General features: G+C 43.6%; 2 protein-coding genes across 4 annotated transcripts in view; one reads left to right on the top strand and one right to left on the bottom strand.

Moving 5' to 3' along the window:
• Window positions 1-11,597, bottom strand: part of rhbdl1 (rhomboid, veinlet-like 1 (Drosophila)) — a 36,985-nt gene extending 25,388 nt beyond the window's left edge. Inside the window, exons 1-2 of one of the 3 annotated variants that reach the window (XM_028408156.1) lie at window positions 11,466-11,597; window positions 982-1,140 (exon numbers count right to left, since the gene is read on the bottom strand). In XM_028408156.1, the coding sequence (XP_028263957.1) occupies window positions 982-1,047 (66 nt within the window). In that variant the 5' untranslated portion in view covers window positions 1,048-1,140; window positions 11,466-11,597. Of the gene's footprint in view, window positions 1-981; window positions 1,141-8,689; window positions 9,276-11,465 lie in introns of those variants that run through there. The other 2 variants (XM_028408153.1, XM_028408154.1) reach the window with 2 other exon arrangements.
• A 4,960-nt stretch (window positions 11,598-16,557) lies between these two features.
• On the top strand, window positions 16,558-17,891 carry h1-0 (H1.0 linker histone). Its single transcript, XM_028408688.1, has one exon. The coding sequence runs from the start codon at window positions 16,798-16,800 to the stop codon at window positions 17,380-17,382; it is 585 nt and encodes a 194-aa protein (XP_028264489.1). The 5' UTR covers window positions 16,558-16,797; the 3' UTR covers window positions 17,383-17,891.
• Window positions 17,892-18,825: the final 934 nt, after the last annotated feature.

Raw genomic sequence — 18,825 nt, 5'->3', positions numbered from 1 at the left:
TTTTTATCAGCAAAAAAAGGTCGTTAACGAAAACTATGACGAAAATGATTCGTCAACAAAATTAACACTGGAGTAGCACATCTACCGTTCCTTCACTGTAGTGGCAGGGACACCCGAAACAGGGCTCCAATGTGAGTGTTCTCATGTGGCCTTCATTACAAACCACAACACAGAAAGAGACTGATAAATACAGAGAACGAGAGAGAGCAAGCAGAAGAGGGGAATAAGCTTAGGAAAGAGAAAATATGCCAGGAATTGCATTGCGTTAAATTAATCACGGTGCTTACAACCGTATGATGCCAGAAGCCAAAGGCAGGTGCTCATCTTTGTGCTGGGAGAATCAGCCTATAAGCTCTTACATGAATTCCTAATGGGAGCACAATGGTGAAGAAGAAGAGAGGAGGCAGAGAGCGAAGAGGTGGAGTCCTTATCCAAAGCAAAAGCAAACAACATAACCGGCGTGGAGGGACCGTAACAGTGCCTGGACTGTTTGCACATCAGAGTATAAAACATATGCTTGCACAGTATCAGTCCATCAGGCATCGGAAAGTAAAAGAGATTCAAATTCAACCAGTGAGGTGAATTACACAGCAGCTCTGTGCAGACACATCATATTTAAGACATTCATTTCTTCAGGATATAGCTGCATTTGAATATATGAGTTGTAATAAATAAAATCTATTGCTTCAATACTGCGTTCTGTCAGCTTACTTTGGGTGTTTTTTAGTATGTGCTGCATGGCTTGTGAGGTTAAGTGTCTGGATTTACCGACACATTAACTAGAAAGATTGATCCTCCCTTTGCAGGACAACAGCCTGAACGGTCCAGTCAATTTTCGCCTGCTGGCTCCGTCTGAATCAATTCTGTAACCTTTCTGAAATCCAACAAAAAAAAAAAAAAATGTGCGACGTGTGGACATTTGTGTCTGTGTCTGCAGAATGGCAAAAAAATCTCACGCAACTCTGTTTGTGCTTCACTCACCAGCTCAATGAGCTCCTGGTAGCACACCTGTCCCTCTTCATTGCTCTGGACGAGGGCTAACAACATGTCCAGTTTGGATGGATCCAGCTGCAGCTCATGGTGCTCCACCAAACTGGTGAAGTTCTCCACTGCGATGAAACCGGTGTTCTCTGGGTCCAGCTGGAAAAAAAAAAACACAAAACACAAAACACCACCATTAGAATGACGCATGACAACAAAAGTGATGAATCCTGTTGTTTTTCTTTTCTAATAAGCAGCACTGCAGAGATGAAGTGTCACTTTGCCCTGAGGGAGAGCGGCGACGTATCAGCCAGTGTTAATTTTGGCAGCAATTTCTGATTTAGTTTTTATTTTAGTCTTGTGACTAAAATGTCATTTGATTTTAGTCACATTTTAGTCATCAACATTTTTTAACTTTTAGTCTAGTTTTAGTCGACTAAATATCAAAGAATTTTAGTCGACTAAATCTGCTGTGGATTTAGTCGACTAAAATTCTATGATATATATTTTTTCATGAAATAATTAAGGTTTGATTGTGCAATAAAACAGGCACAGCTTTAACGTTATTTGAAACAAACACCTCTTTATTTAATTGCTATTACCATTTCACAAAAGAACAGTAAACAGTGAGCTGCTCTCCCTGAATACACTGTTCAGTCATGACCTTCTTCATGAATACTCCATAACTACAGCAAAATACTTCAGTGACAACTTAGAAACAGGTCGCATGCTGTAAAACCATCAGCAGCGGTGTCTTCATTTATAGATTTTGTCACGTGTATCTTTGAGCGGAAGTTAAGATGACTCGTCTGCAAACGTCGCTTCAGGTTTGTTGTGTTTTTACCGCTGATAGTCGCTCCACACGGTTTGCAAACCGTCTTGTTTGTCTTGACATCAAACGTGTCCGTGTGTGTGTTCTTCTCCTGTGTTGTGTTACCATGCATGAGTACGCCTTCTTCCAGCATCGCGGGGTAACGTCCTTATGCAGAGAGATCACTTCTGATTGGCTCTCTGCCGCCGTCTCCTGATTCGTCCCTCCCTTCCACAAACAAAATTTGCTCTGATTGGATCTCGTCTCAATCAATAATTTCGTCTCGTTTTTATTCGTTGACGAAAGTGTCAATACATTTCGTCTTCGTTTTTGGCACCGTGTGTTAGTTTTTATTTAGTTATCGTCTCATTTTTATCAGCAAAAAAAGGTCGTTAACGAAAACTATGACGAAAATGATTCGTCAACAAAATTAACACTGGTATCAGCACACACAATAGATAATCATAAAGACAAATGAGAGCTGCAGAGCTTATGGCGAAAGCTCAGATGGTGACACCAGAAATAATAACAACCACTAATGATGCCTTTGAACACACCATACCTGCCCTAAGAAAAAAAAAGCCCCATTCAACCCCATAAAAAGGGGCAACACAGCAGGATGCTTGTTCATCATAGTGGGAGTGGCGGCAGAAAACAAGCAAGCATGTTTTTCTAATGACCTGCAGCTTCCCTGCCAGAAAAAGAAAAAAAAAATCCAGATTGACTTTTAAGTCTTTTGAATGGATGCTTCATTTGACTGTGTGAGTCCATCTTTGGTCACATTTGCAGCTCAGAGTAGTTTTTATAATCACCACTCACTCACTGGGACCCACAGCCCCATGGGTTATTACTGCTGATGCCAGTGCTGCTCCTCGTAAGTGATTTAAGCAGGAGAGTGTCATAAAAACGACTGAGTGCAGTTGTCTAAAATAGCACCAGGTTATAAATGGCTTGTAAAGTATAGGGTGTGTATCTACACATGGTTTATGTAAAGTGTTTTTTTTTTTTTTTTGGACCGGCAGCTTCATGTACTTATTACTTGATTTTCTTCCCTACCTTCTTCTCTTAAATGCAATTCAATTGCTCTCCAATGAAGCGTTAATTTCTCATGCCAGCTCTCCTCAGTGCATCTGTGTTTGTTAAAATGCGCCCGAGGACACACTGAAGCAGTACAAAGAGACCACATGGGAAGAGTCCTTGCTGCTTCCCATTTTACTGCTTCCTGCATGCTAACACAGCCTCATTAGGTTCTGGATAGTAAACCAACAGCCCCTCGTTACCTCAGGGGAAAAGCGAGCTTTCAGACGTTGCATCAGTGTGTAGTCAGTCATGCTGGATCATCGCTGCCCATGTCATGAGTCCACAAGAAGAATCATGCCTGGGCTCTGCCTTAGTCTGGACGTGATCTTCTCTGATACGGTTAGACGAATGCGTATAACACCGGCTGCATGAGGAGGACGGCATTAAACTCTGCAGTTCCGTGTCTTACTGTACTGCAGAAGGCTCAAAGCTTAAAGCTTTACTGCTCAACGAAGGAGCAAAGAAGATCAGTCAGAGAGTGTGTGTGTTTCATCTGTCTGAACATGTTTACTGTGTGTGCTTTGCTTCTCCCTACACGGTTTCCTTCAGTGTTTATAGTCATTTTGTTATACAAATGCATTCCAATAATTCCATTTAATCTGCTTTTTCACGTTCCTGAACACTTATGTCTTTACTCACATGGGAGAGTGTGGTGGAGGCAGGAACTAATGGCTTAGTTTTGATGATGCTTGACTGAATCAGTGTCTTACCACTGATGGTAAATGCATTGAAGCGATTTTGTTACATGATACTTTCACAACACTCTATGTACATTGGCTCAAGAGACACAAATGTTACGCTCAATTGAACACACACACACACACACAGCCGGACTGAGATTTTTACACACAGCAAAAAAATCCATAGAATATCTCCTCCTTGTCTCTCTCTGTAATCTCATCACTCAGCACGAAATCTTAAGGCAGCCTGAGATGCATGTAAAAACCAAATTTATGGAAGAAAATGAACCAAGATTTGAAAGAAAGCAGGCCCATGTCTATTTTTAGATAATCCCCTTAACTCTGTGTGCCATGGATGTTTGTTAAAACACGGCCCCATTCTTCCCTTGAGGAAAACGGAGCAAAATGGTGCAGATAACTCCAGTGTCTGTAATGTGTACTGTAGCAGAATGACATGAGGACATAAGACAGTTGAGAGGTAAGAGGTGGAAATAGAGACAAAGGTGAAAGAAATGGAAAATGATGAAATTAAAGAGGAAGGAAGCGATGGTTTAAAAGAGAGACAGCCGGAGAGGGGGAAACTGAGACGCACAAAGAATAAAAATGCCGCCACCGCTGTCTGTTATATGTGTGTCTGCCTAACTCAGCGGTCTGGCAGTAAGTCCTCTTCTTCTCTTTCCTATAAGAGAGCTGTGACACACTCCAGTGCTCTGCATCCACTTGCCACAGAGGAGAGATAGATCAGATTCTAATGTGCTCCTGGCTCAGCCCGGGCTGACAGGAGGAACAGAGAGCCACACTGGGGACGTCTGATTACTGTCAGCCTCCATATGTCAGCACATCACTACACTACACATACGGCAGCACCACAAACTACAGCACAGGCGCACTGTATAAGGTTGTGCACATTTTTTTTTATACAAACCAAGTGTTGATGCTGAGCTGTCATACTGCACAGATACTACTCGCTTCACAGCCTGACCTTATTCAGGAAGAACGTTCCACAGGGGAGACCGTCTGCCGAAGATGCAAGGAGGTGGGGGACTGGATCTTGTAGCCAATTAGGGTTATCAATTGCTGAGATGAGGTACAGTAAGATGAATGAATGTTGGCAAGAAGAGCCTTTTTTTTCCCCTTGGACAATGACATGCATGGACAGGGGAGGTGGCAGACAAACAGAGAGCAGAAAGGGTTGAAAGAAAGAAAGAAAAAAAAAGCACTGAGAGGAAAGCAGTTATTGAAGCGATCCAACACTGGTGAGGGCGACACTTTGACAAGCTGCATGCGTTGCCATGGTTACCAGCCGCCTGTGTGTCATGCCTTTCTTACATTTCCCCCTTTTTTTTCCCACCCCGACATATTGGCATTCGAGAGGCAAAGGAAAGACACAAAAGCAGGCGAGAGAAACAGACGATGGATGGAGAGAAATGAAACAGATGCCCAAGAGAGAAAATAAATATAAAATGCAGACGGCTGGAAAGAGACAGAAGAGATATGAACGGGGCGGTATTAAGACAAAGTCGGGGGGGGGTTTAGATGTTAATAGAGGCAGTGTGGGAGATTATGGATGGAGGGTGGGGGAGCCACCAAACTTGGCGGGCTCAAGAGCAAGTGGGAGGAGATGGACAAGACACGGGGTACAAAATGTATATACATGAGCATAAGGAGGTGGAAGTGGAGGAGGAGGAGGAGGAGGGGGGGTGACAAAGAGGATTGGAATGCTGACTGCAGGTGAATGATCTCAGTGTTAACCCCAAGGAACCTCTATTACCTAGAGCACAGTGGCTCTGACTGACCCCAGCTAACAGCTGACTTATCAGTCTGCTCCACAGGCAGCTCAAGAGTGAACACAAGAGCCAAGAAACCCCAGCCATGATAGAAATACTTCCAGTGGGCTAAACACTGCTAGATGCAGCACACTGAATGCATGAAACAGAAGACGACAACTGCCTCAGCACTATTCAATGCAGACACATGGTGAAGGGGCCGAAAGGAGGTGAAATAGATGGAAGAACACAGACAATAGGAAGAGTTCCTAATTTTCTTCCATGATATTCAATCAAATTTTTATAAACTACTAAACTACTGAACTATATTAAACAAAAATGCCACATTAAATCACAGGGAACAGTATTTTCAAGAGGAACAGAAGCCCTAAATATCATTACATTATGATCACTGTATTTGTCACACTTTCTGTAATCCCAGTATCTGGGATCTTGGTCTGTAGCTATTAAATTAACAGAGACATTCTAGGCAGAAGCACTATTTTAATTCACCTCTTCACTACACTAATTATCTAATCAAATGTATATTCTAGTTACACCACTCTAGTTGAACCATAGAGGACGGCAAGAGCAGCACTGGTGTGGTTTCCAGGGCCAGTCACACAGTGACAAGGTGGCACAGAGCCAGCAGCACCATGGACTACTTTGGTCTCTGTCAAGCTTGAACAGGGCTGTGCGTCTGCGGAGGGCAGTGGCATTTACAGGGCAGAGCATATTTGCATGGCATCAGATAAAAAACCCTTTGAATTGTCTCGGCTGCCCTCAGGACGCATTGGTGTGCACCAACAAATGGGCCAGTGACTCAGTAATTATCACCCTGCATGCTCCACTGTGCTGTTACTATCAAACTTTTTTTTGTTCCACTGTGATGTGATAGCCCTGAGATCCAAACCACTCTTTCCACTCAAGTGGACACTACTGAAGAGAGACAGCCAAAGAATTTTCCTTGATGCAAACAATCATGTAGCTACATTTGCTGCTATTTAAACCAGCCAGAGGCTTTTTCAAATATGCCCCTGTGCAAATTAGCATCAGAAAGTGATGAAAGGGTGGAGTGCATACGAGCTTTAACTCTCTCTACTTGACATAAATATGTCAGAATACCCCAAGTCCTTATGGGCGGGATATAAATAAACCAGGAGATATTCACCGACTAATGATAACACACATTAGTGGGTGACTGTTGCCAATCATCAAGTAGCCTTATCAGCAAGAGAAGTGTTCCAGAGTTTTTGTGGGTGTGCTCAGATGGTGAGCATATGTGTGAGCCTGCATAGGCCAGAAATAGCCTGAGCTCAGCATTGCAACCTCCTGCAGACAAAGACTAATAAACTCACTCATGTTGCCACTGTTGCCTTCTCTTTTCTCCCCTTGCAGCACTTTAATGTGGTTCAGTGAGACTATAGTCTTCCTTTTGGCCTGCAGTGCTCTCATACACTGTCTAGAAGTCTGCTCTGGATGCCAATTTGGGAACACTTCGGTGAAACTCAAAAGTAGTGGAATTAAAGGGCAAATGTTTGTTTCACTGTAGGAAACATTAGGAAAGGAATGCCTCAGTGGTTAAATGATAGTAAACACTGGTCACAGCAATGTCCATGGTTTGGATCCAGCATGTTACTCCTCACTTGAGTGCCCCCCCCAAAAAAGGCAAAATGTATCATTTAAAGTGCAGGATTGCATATTCCAAATGGAAAACTATGCAGTGACGACTACTGGAACATCATTTCCTACACTTCACATGCCCTTAAAGCAAAGCACTTGACCTCCAGGTGCTCTTGTGGATTTGCTCAGAGGCTGTGGTTGTTGCTGGAAGCCTCCAGTGAACGTGGCAATATGAAATCTGGAGGGCAGAGCTGCAACAACACAAGGCATGCTCTGCAAAATATTTTCCTGGATGAAGATGAGAAAAAAAAAGTGGCCAATGTTTAGGCAGGCAGCAGGCTTTGTTAAAAAACAAGCTTGGCTGTTCACCGTCCAAAAGCTTTTGGCAGATTTCACTTCATTCTAGTTTAATTAGAGAGACCTTTTCCAAATCAAAGGCCGCCACACCGGAGTCCCAAAGGTGGAAAAAGCCTGTCGTCAGCCAGTGTGAGTGATCTGGTCCACACTTAAGCTTAATAGGACTGCGGCCTGCTCAACTGTGGCTTTACAAACCGTCTATATGAACATACTGGCACAAGCAAAATAAACCCCGCAATCAATAAACAACTAGCCGTTTACAGTCTGGAAATATCGGCTTCATCTCCAGCCTGGGGGCTTGCTATGCTGAAAAAGGATATTGACACAGATGAGTCAGCCTCTTTGATACATGTCCAAATGTATATAAAGGAAAACTGTATGTATGGTACTTACTGCTGTTCATACAGTATATGATTCAGCGGTGCTACCACAGACCATCTTCTCACTCAGCCCACACACACAGGGTTCCTCCACACACATTCATAAAAATGCACATGATCACACACGCACATCTCCCACAGTCTCTTGAGTCTGTTGATCAATGTGTTGCTGATAGGCCACTTGTGACCCCTAAACCCTGAAGCAGGCAATCAATTTCCACCCCTTGCACAAAAATGATTGCCCAATCTATTTGTCAATCAGACCCAAACCCCAAAGGGCCAGTTCATCATCAGACCAGACAACAAACAGACGTCAACCAGAGCCGCAAATAGACACAAATTCACCTCCGTCCTCATGAAGCACACCACCAAAAGACACACGCATAAGTCTTATGTAGCTTCTGCCCTCAAATCCATCTTGGTTTGTTAATTTTGGAGTTGGCACACCACAGCTAAAGATGACTTGAGAGTAAAAAAAAAAGGCACTCCAAGAAACCAGATGTCAGGAGGAACATTTCTCACTGGCCTAAATATGGTCACCAACACTGTGGTCCGACTTGGCAAGCATCATCGACAACAAGGCTGAAAAAAAAGAAAGTTTCAAGCCAAATAACAGCTTCTGTTTTAACAGAAGAACCACAAACACAGTAAGAAGCAGAATGCATTTGTAATCTCTGATAAGATGATCAGATCGGGGGTACGATAAAAACATGTGGGACAGACAAACATGCACACACAGCTGCAGTTATAATGTCCAATAACATTCTACACATCTCTCCATTCATCCGTTCATACAGAAGATTCATCCATTTACACACCCTTCCATTATCCCATGACATGATGGTTACCCCCCCACCCCCACCCCCCCACACACACACTGTGGCTCATGCTCTGACCTCACATTCTGGGGGCCAACGTGCCTCCATGATGCTCACATCTGTCGCGTCGTCTCATTCTCTCATCCTGTCCATGCAGACGGTCCCTGCTATCAGCCCTAACATCAGCTCTTACCATAGCCTCCGTGGCTCAGTCTCTGGATAGACGGTGAGGTGGCCAGGAGCCTGTAACCATAGAAACCTCTGCCGCTGCTTACTCCCTTGCTTACCTGCTCTTGTATGAGCTGAAACAGGGAGCTTCTATCCATATACTGGCCAGGGAGGTGAGAGGAGCCGCCGAGGACAAGGACATAGGGAGGAGCAAAAGAGGAGTGGTGGTGGTGGTGGCGGTGTTGGTAAGGATGGGGTAAAGTGGAGAGGGGATACGGTTAGGTAGCAGCTGGTGCCTAAATCGTAGCGTCAGGCCGTTTCTTTGCTGCTGTGTCCCCCCCCCTGCTGCTGATGGAGAAAACCTGGTGAGGTCGGTCCCTGGTTTTTCCTTTGCTGGTGGTGTCGCTGGAGTAATTACCAGTGCTGAGTGTGCATTGGGTGGTGCGGGCGCGCTGTGACTCTGCTCTGTGTCAGTGCAGCGTGGCGCGGTGGTAAACCCAGCTTCAGCAGACGACAGGCAGGCACGAAGGCAAGGCAGATCCAGCAGCTCTCATTCACTCTCCTCCTCCTCCTCCTCGCTCTCCTCTATCCCATTGCACTGGCTGCTACCTCTCTCTCTCTTCCCTCTCTCCTCATACACACACTGCACTGCCTGCATACCAATGAGGCAGGGGAGGGAGGTGGCCTCTCTCTTCCAATTGTAGAAAGGGAAGGAGTGGCCAGTGGCTGCGGCTCCTCTCCTCCTCACTACTAAAGGCGTCTGAGGGAGGCAGCAGTGGATGGGTTCCACTGCGGATTTGCGCTTACTATTGGCACAGACACACACACATGTCTAGTCTGTCACTGACACACAAACCCACACACTGTAAACAACACAAAGGCTACTCATACATATGGTGCAATCTTTGCTGTGTTTTCATTGTGTTATTTTTAGCAATGCACCAGATGAATGGTGCAAAAGACAACCTAAAACTACTAATGATAATATTACTACCACTGTTGGTCTCCAAAGAAAACCACCATGCCACCCTTTACATTTCTGTGCTAATTATAAGCCCTGGCATTAGCACGCCGGATGGACTGCTGCAAACATCAAACACACACCCGCCTCCAGCACACATCCACGAAATTGAATTAGACAGTTTGGATGGCTCACTGATCTTCCAATGAGCTCAAATGAAAACCACCACAACACTAACACAAGGACTACAGTCCTCAATACATGATTCATTAAACGTAATACCAGAACAAAGCATCATTTTATGCTAACCTGATGCATTATAAAGAGCCCGCATGCAGGAAGCTGAGCAGAAAACGATGTGTTTTATTTTGGCACAAAGCTGCAGTGCCGCCCGCCTCTCTAGGACTATTGTGATCAGGAGGGAGGAAGCGGGACATAAATCTCGACTTGACACTGCATTGAATGCTCTTGCAGCTCAGACTGCAAAAGGTTGTGACCTGGCTAACAGATCACAGCTAACAATGTCATCTGAATGTTTTTACTTCCAGTTGTGCTACTCAGCGTAAGTGTTCAAACATCAAAACTGCCCTGGATGTTTGGACTGTCAACAGGCAATAAATCCTCAGCCCTGTAAGAGAAGGAAAAATTCCTCTTCCTCGCACGTTATTGAATCAGGTGGAGGGTGCTGACTGAAGCCAGAAGGAACTGCTGTATTTAAAGAATTGGGCCTCAGCCACCTTTAACATGGCAGAGATCCCAGACATCCCCTCTGTCAACTTCCATTAAACACACTCTTTATTTAAACAAAACCTTTATAATGACTCTATAGAAACATCAGGATGGACAGACTGGAGACACTACATGGGATTATTTGTTCAACTTCTGATCAATGTTGAGAAGCAACTTGTTTCCGATGCTGAGTGGTTGCGAGCGTGAATAAGAACCTTATTATGAGGTCACTGCTGGAAGAACTGCAAACTGCAGCCTGAAAGAACTGCTAAAATGAAACTGGATTCAACAGTTGCCTTGGTAACCCCAAAGGACTTTTATCAAACAATAACACAGAAGTACCACAAACTAAAAAAAAAATCCAGCACAAAAGGAGAGCAGCAAACACTGAGATACTTAGAGCCACATATATGTTAAGTCTACAGGATCAATGCTTTCTAACAGAATGTGCTGTGCAGCTCTATTCAATCACTAAGCAATATAGCACTAAACCAGGTATACAACATTTCTAAATGTATGAATAAGATGCCAGCGAGGCTCAGAGCCACAACCACGGGTCATGCCAATATCATTGTTTCCATTACACTGCCACCAAGTGACATTACACAGATGACTGACAGAGCGAGATAACCCTCCCACGAAACATCGTCTCTGCTGCCTGAAGCATCCCCCAGCTGAATAGTCTCTCTTGAGCCTGACTAAATCCTTCATGTTCTATTCACCTCTGGAGGATGGTTGCAGACGGCAGGACAAACCCAGGCAGCCTGCCCTTCTTTAACAAGGCCTGGGAGCAGCAGACAAAACACCAGTCTAGCCTCTGTGTGAGAGCAGAGAGAGAATAACAAGGCCTTTCAGAGGAGCACATTAATTAGACTGTCAGCCTGCACTCTTCCTCTCTGGCTTAATGACCAGGAGGTCCATAAGGCAGGCGTTTGTGAGAGTGGATGTCCGTCAGTCAGGAAAACTGCAGTGAGAGGAAGCTATAAATGAACTAAAAGCATTCAGTGTGGCCTAATTAAACACAGGGTTTAAATACTAAGATGTCAATTTATACAGTGGAGCTCCACTGAGCAGAGGGAACAACTTCGGCAATGAACTGACTCTTGTTTACCTTATGCAAACGTAATTAACACGGTTGTTGATGTTGACCAAGGAAGAAAGGAGCCACACAAGGGTGTTTGTATGTGGACATCCAAGGGCGGTGGATTTCTCAGTGTATGCTGGGAAACATTCCTGCCATTCACCACCATGTAAAACACTGCGTGTTAAGGTCTGAAACAGAACAAAAACAAAATCAAGATAAGACAGAGGTTTCAACCACAAATTTAAATGGATGGTGCTTCACACTTGAAGTCAGCCACTGCTTGTCAAGCAGTAGTGATTGTGCAATAGAGGGAATCACCCGCATGATGAAAACCGACAAAAAAAATGAATCAGGTCACTGAATGACACACTTTTAAGCCAAACTGCTCCACTTAGAAGATCTCTGGGGGGAACAAAAAATGAAGGAGTCAAGGAAGAAGAAAGAGAGGAGGTGAGGATTAAGAATCAGTTCAGAGGGCTGTATTATTACAAACGTACATGAATTGCCATCCATGCATTTTTGGTGAGGTAAGGTGAGGTTTGAGGGGAGTAGCAGTAAGGTTAAAGCGCAGAGAGACCTCTGGTGTTTAAGGATGCAGTTACACTGGAGGAATAAAAGCTCATCACCCATGTTCTTTCATTAACCGCCATCTTTTCACAACAGCTTCTTTGGTCTAATCACTTTTTCACCTTGCATTAACTTACCGGGTACTCTGCATAAAGCTGAATGACTTTTGTAAAGCTTTTTGTAAATTTTTGTACCTTCATAAACACTTTGCTTACCCTCTTACAAAACAAAAACATCTTTACTTTGTGTGGCAGTCAAAGACTATGTGGATGGTAAATGACACAATTAAGTGCAGCACTTGTGTTTAGGATGCTGCTGCCCCCTGCTGGTGAGCTCCACTCACATTCGTTATCACCTGCAGTGCTCCTCAGCAGCCCTTCTCCCTGAGCTCTTTAAAAACCTGGAAGCACAGGAAATATAAAAACAGTTGTTACAAGCTGTGTGTGTTGTTTAAAGACAATAACAACAGAATAAGCAGAAGAGAAGAGAGAGAAAAATCACATGACGTTTGTAGTTCAAGGAATTAAGGGTGGTTTTGTTTGTACCTATAAAAAAGAAAAACACAATTGAAATTATGTTTACACACAAAACATGACTCTGATCACTCCGGCAACAGCTTCTGCTACTGATGTCCTCTGACTAAGTCCCAATGTATTAAAGGGGCAAGGGTTAAAGTCAGGATTAGGGCTAAATGTAGCATTCTTGGAGAGCAAAGTACAAAATGATGTAAGTAAGAGTTCACAGCTAATATGTGACTGCAGAGTGCTCCTTTTTGTTTCATTAGTGTCAGGACATGTATGCTAACAACGACTTTATTATCTTTGTTTGAAATGTCAGCTGACAATACCCGACAACAGCTTCTGTCCGAGTCATCTCTGCTGGTCTGACTGACAGCTCACAGGTGCTCTGACAGGCTGTGTCCAGCGAACAGGCCCGTCATGTGAGCGGTGGTTTGACAGCTGACATTGTGGAAATAGTTACCTGCTCTACATGCTAAGATGAGACAGCACATGTGTGAGCGAGACTCATAAAGAACTCCTTGATATGAAGGCAAACTGATGGGCCTCCATGTGTGTCGGTTTGCAGCAGTCAGCTGCCGACACCTGCTAAGACATCCAAGTGTGGAAACAACTGTTGGAAACTGAACACACAGTGTCCACCCGTACACCAACTGGGCTGTGGACGACTGAATTAAAACCACCAGGAAGTCAAAAAACTAAGACATAAACAGATTTGTCGGCTGCTCATACACAACCTGAACATGAACACTACATTAAATTATCATTAAATTGGTTTACATCATCACAAAACAAACTGTAGTGGAGACAGAAGCCCATTAACACACACTTATAAGTTTCAAAACACCTACAATGACATGACACTGAGTTTTGCTTTACAGACTGTTCCTCTGTTACCTGTGCTGCCTCCAGTGAAAGTCAATAAATGTCAACGTGTCAGTTACATGCTGGAGCCATAACAGAGGCACCACCATGGTTGATAGATCAGAGAGGTGGTGCTTCAGGTCCTAAGCTGACCCCTTTTTACTCTACATTTTTTATAGCTAAGTATCCAATTCATGGACTCTGATAAGCACCAGGTATGGACATCTACCTGAACCAGAGCTCATTTGAATGCTGTATCTATTATTTTATGTCAAATTACAGGTGATTAACAACAAAAACAAACATTTACATAATTATATAATGTTTATTTTATGTAAAATATTTGCATATTTAGTGTGTAAATAAAGAAAAAAGAAATGATCTAACTAAAAACTGGATGTTGTCCGAGTAAATAAAAAAAAGGATTGATTTAATTATCTTATCTGACCTTTAAAAGCTGCAGCACTCTTTAAAACAAAGCCACTCAGAAATAATGCGTTCAACGTCACACAGCGTGATCATGGATAGGCTTGGACCTCTTTGACAACCGATCCACAGCACTGATAGGCCTTCAGAAGTGAAATGGTAGATGGGGTTTTACCCATAATGCTTCTGGAACCGGGACCAGACAAGACTGGAGAGGGTTTTTTGGCAACCGGCTAAAATTACAAACTGGCATCAGATAAATTTAGAGACGCAATACTAAAACCCACCTGACATGATGATCACACGTAGCTGTCTTCTGTAAATACATCTGTAATGTAACTCCTACTTGACTCCCTCCAACTTCTGACAAATAACCCAGCAGTGGGTCAGGCATTATGTAAGCACTGACATGACTGTAAAGCCAGTGAAGGACTTGTTTTGCAGTAATCATTCCACAGTCACAGCTAATACATGTCCAGAGGATAATCAATGTTTACAATATTTTATACCATCTTATACATCTATGAATAAATGCAAATCCTCATTTAATGGATATTTCTTTGGACAATAGAGCGTCCAATTAATTTAATCACCACAAAGACACCAGTGCTCCAACAACAACAAACACACAATACAAATATTCTGCTGGAAATTATGAGACATGATTTTTTTTTTTTTTTTTTTTTTGTCCACAAATTGATAATTACTTTGATATTGTGGCTCGGGAGGTCCAGTCCAAATGTGAAGGACGTCCCTCTGTCGGTGGATGAAGGGAGTGGTCTAACCCGGGGGGCTTTCAGCACCGCTTCCTTAAACGGGGCACAGACAATAACACGTCACTGAGGACCATCGGTGAGAAAAACAACGGACCCTCAACCACACAGCGCCACAACTACACCCAAACAAACAAGCCTGCGACCGCGCGGAGGCTGCTCCTGCGACACATGGCCCGCCGCAAACAAAAGGCATGTTCAGATCCTCCTAGAGCCATCACTGACTGTTTCCAGGCAAAGCATCACTCTGCAATTACCTATATCCTCCCCTCCATCAGTGCGCCATGTAAACAATTGTGTTCACTCAGTCACTCCGATTAATTTATTCACTCTTTCATCTGTTTATCCCCCTCCCTCCCCTATGTGCACTTGTGATATAGTTTAAAATGGACCCTCCCACACACACACACACACTCATCCATTCACCAACTCATCCTTTCATCCAGTCCGTTCCCTCCCTCTTTACCTCTGCTGTGAACGAGAAGCACTCACCCATTCACTCCCCTCCCTCCCTCCCTCCTCGTTTTCACTCATTCACTCTAAAACTCAGACACACACACACACACACACACAACTCACTGTGAAGACACAGGTGGAGGCAGAGAGGAGGGGAACACGTGTCCAAACGAAATGTTGCTTCACTATTGTTTATACTATAGAATATGACAACATGAGAGAGAAAATAGAAATGTGTTTTAGGGTGGTGTTTGTTAAAATGTGCAGCTGACTGCCTCACAGTGTCCTGGGCAGGAAAGAGAGACAGTCTCATTGTCCGGCATTGTTTGGCACCGTGATGCGGAGGGTTACATAAATTAGGTTATTATCCCCAAAAAAATAGTCCAAAATAAGTCAAATACTCACACCTGCAGAACTCGGGGTGAAAGCAGTACTTCAGTGCCAGTGACTTTCATATAAGAATCAAAATGGCGTTGCAGGGAGGGACATCTGAGCTAATATTGAAATAAGAAATAATGCAGCAGAATTATTGTAAAGTTTGTTAAATGGGGTGTTTCTGTTGCTGTGAAGCGGCACCTCACACTCTTCTAATGATGAAGGTAAGCAAATGTCAGACCTGTTATTGACTGAGAGTGTGATGCGCCAGTTCCTGAACAAAAGAAAGCCATCACTGCGCCCTGTATTGGAAGGACTTTGGTTCCGACTGCAGTCCCCAACCTTGCATCTGGACTCACAGCTGGTCACACCAGCAGCCTCCCAAGCTTTGACCCCTGTCAGAAATATTGTGATCAGTTTTATGAGCCGTTTTCACAAACCCAGATCTTTGGAGGTGCTGGCAACTTTCCTGACAATGGAGCTCAAGTGGCGACTGCCATAGTGACAGTTATAAGCAATTCTGCTCCAAAACCGGCAAACACAGCGAACCCAGCCGCCGAATTACAACCCGAATAAACCCACACCACCGTCCCAAGTGTCACCTGTAACTTAAATAACGTGACATTTAATTTATAGGAGGTTTAACAGTAAATAATCTCGACCACGTCACTCAAAGTCAATGGCCGGACTGTGTTAGTTGGGAAAATGTATCGATGTATTAAAAGGAAAAACGGACTCCTTCACTAATCGAACAGCTTGCATCGGTTTCAGTAAAGATACAATTTCGATGTGCATTGGATGATTTTGACCCAGGTTCCGTCTGTTTGGGTTAATTTAATGCGAATTGTGCAAAATTGTTCACAGCACGCGTTACTTCCAGCGGGTTTTCCTGGAATAAAAGTTGTTCCCCGGCGCAGGCGAGGGAGGACAAACGTGTCAGCGTGAAGCCCAATGTCTCTGCTATCAGCCCATAACGTTTTACGGATCAATACTCATCCGTAGTTTTAATATTTGTCGGGAGTTGGAGGATGAAGAAACACAAACGGGACGGCGCCAGTTCCATGGAGTCCGCTAGATCAGCTGCTGGCAGTTGGTGTTCTCAATCACGTCCGCAGATAGGCTTCATAGGCTCACTGGAGCGCCTGTGGAATAAGACACTTAAGTGATCCGGTGCGCTGTGGTTCGTTACTTTGTGTGGACACTTTTAATAACATTTTTTATTCAAAACCAGCCTCTTATTATTTAAATTCTACGACTTCGTTTCGGACGCGCACGTTTTTTCTCTCTCTCTCGCTCTTGCTGCGTTTCAGTGAGTGAACAGAGCCGGCTGAAATTACACCTCCTGGACTTGTTTGTCAACTTAGTCAAAAGAAAGTCACCATGGCAGAGACGTCGGCAGCTCCGGCCAAAGCCAAAAAGGCAGCAAAACCCAAGAAACCTGCTTCTCATCCCAAATACTCAGAGATGATTAAAGCGGCCATCGTTCACGACGCCAGCCGGAGCGGAGCGTCCCGTCAGTCCATTCAGAAGTACGTGAGGAAGAACTACAAGGTGGGCGACAACGCCGATGTGCAGATTAAAATGGCCCTGAAGAGGCTGGTGGCATCTGGGATGCTGCGCCACACCAAAGGCATCGGTGCGTCCGGATCCTTCAGACTGACCAAACCAGAGGACTCCAAAAAGACCGTCAAACCGGCAGCACCTGCCAAACCAAAGAAGGTGGCGAAGCCCAAACCCAAGAAGGCTGCCAAACCCAAGAAGGTGACCAAGACGCCGGAAAAACCCAAGAAGGCACCAGCAAAGAAAGTGAAGAAGGTCGCGAAGAAGGCGACACCAGTGAAAGCCAAAAAGGCACCAGCGAAGAAGCCCAAGGCAGCCAAGCCTAAGGCTAAACCAGCAAAGAAAGCAGCCAAGCCTAAGGCGAAAACACCCAAGAAGGCAGCCAAGACGTCAAAAAAGAAGTGAACGGACAATATCAAAAGGGACAGTCACTGTAAATACTCAAGGACATGTTTTCGTATATGTATTATTTTTGTAAGGTCTCATGCAAACTTGTTCTGTTTTTACTAGTTTTCCCTCCATTGCACTATAGCCTCACGAAGCTGTAGAAATAGTTGTGAGCATTTTTATTGCGTTAATAATACTGTTTCTGTCTTGATCCTCGCATACATAATATATAGACTAGAGTGGGATCTTGCTGAGAAGGAAGACGTGTAAATACAGACTAATGAATAGCTGGTGTTAGTGCACGGGTCATACTGAAAATACAAATGTGTCAATGGTGAGCATTGTTGAGCCTTTACAATGTGTGCAGACCGCGGGCAGTGGACGTCAGCAGGATTTTCCTAAAGGCTCTATAGATGTCATTCAGACTCCATTCTGTATATTTTTTTCCCACATGCGCAGACATCGTATACAAACATCTCACTGTGTACAGTCACTTTTAAAGACTGTTCAATAAACCTTTGTCATCTAACAAAAAACAACTGTTTGTCAACTTATTACGCGCATTTTACGCGTGCGTAAAGTGGATGGAGGAGTGTTGGCGCACGTCAGATAAACAGGCTCAAGCGCATTATTATTAGTTTGATTGCCGTTGCTAGGCAATCAAACTATTGTTCTTCACCCTCTTTCTTCTTTTTTATTCTTGCGTAAGTTTTTTTTTTTGCGCAGCGTATCTTCAGCATACATTGACCGATTTCAGCCATTCAGCTATCAAAATGTTCATCTCACAGAGGACATTCCGGGTCAATGAAAAAATATATAATTTCTCAAATATGAAGCAATTTCGATGTCATTTATAACATGGGAGTCTATGAGAGAGCCCTTCAACGAGGGTCATCTGCCAAATGTATCTCCTACAAATTTCAAGCTACAGACTCCATTTTAGTCTTAAAACGCTCATTAGATGCTGCTCTATCAAACTTGTATTCAGAATTTTCTAATATTACATACGATGTCTCCTTCACATACAGATAAACATATGAATTATAGACGTGTAAACCTGTTTATCCAGGTTCATAAAATAACAACAGACCTAAACTGAAGATGAACAGCTCTTCATACAGATGACCATATATAGTAACACTCAGGACTGTATAGTATCATCATGCACTTTAAACTGACTCATTTACTATGCAGAGGCAAGCACATGTGTTATATTTTAGAGATTATGATGTATATAAATAAACGATAATTATACTTAAAAGAAAGATTATTTGACATTTATTTTTTTTAAATCAACATAAAACGAACATAAAAAGAACTTATAAAAGTTCTTTAAGGTTATTTATTATTGGAGGACGTTAACTTTGCCTTTGTAAACTCCCAGTGCTATCTCACGAAGTCAAATTCAAAATCCTACCATCTACTCGTCTGAGTGGCTGCAGCTCACCGAGGAGGTGCCAT

The sequence above is a fragment of the Parambassis ranga genome, chromosome 6 (genome assembly GCF_900634625.1).
Source record: "Parambassis ranga chromosome 6, fParRan2.1, whole genome shotgun sequence".
Lineage (NCBI taxonomy): Eukaryota > Metazoa > Chordata > Actinopteri > Ambassidae > Parambassis > Parambassis ranga.
The sequence above is the reverse complement of the archived record's forward strand: the minus strand, read 5'-3'. Positions and strand labels throughout refer to the sequence as shown.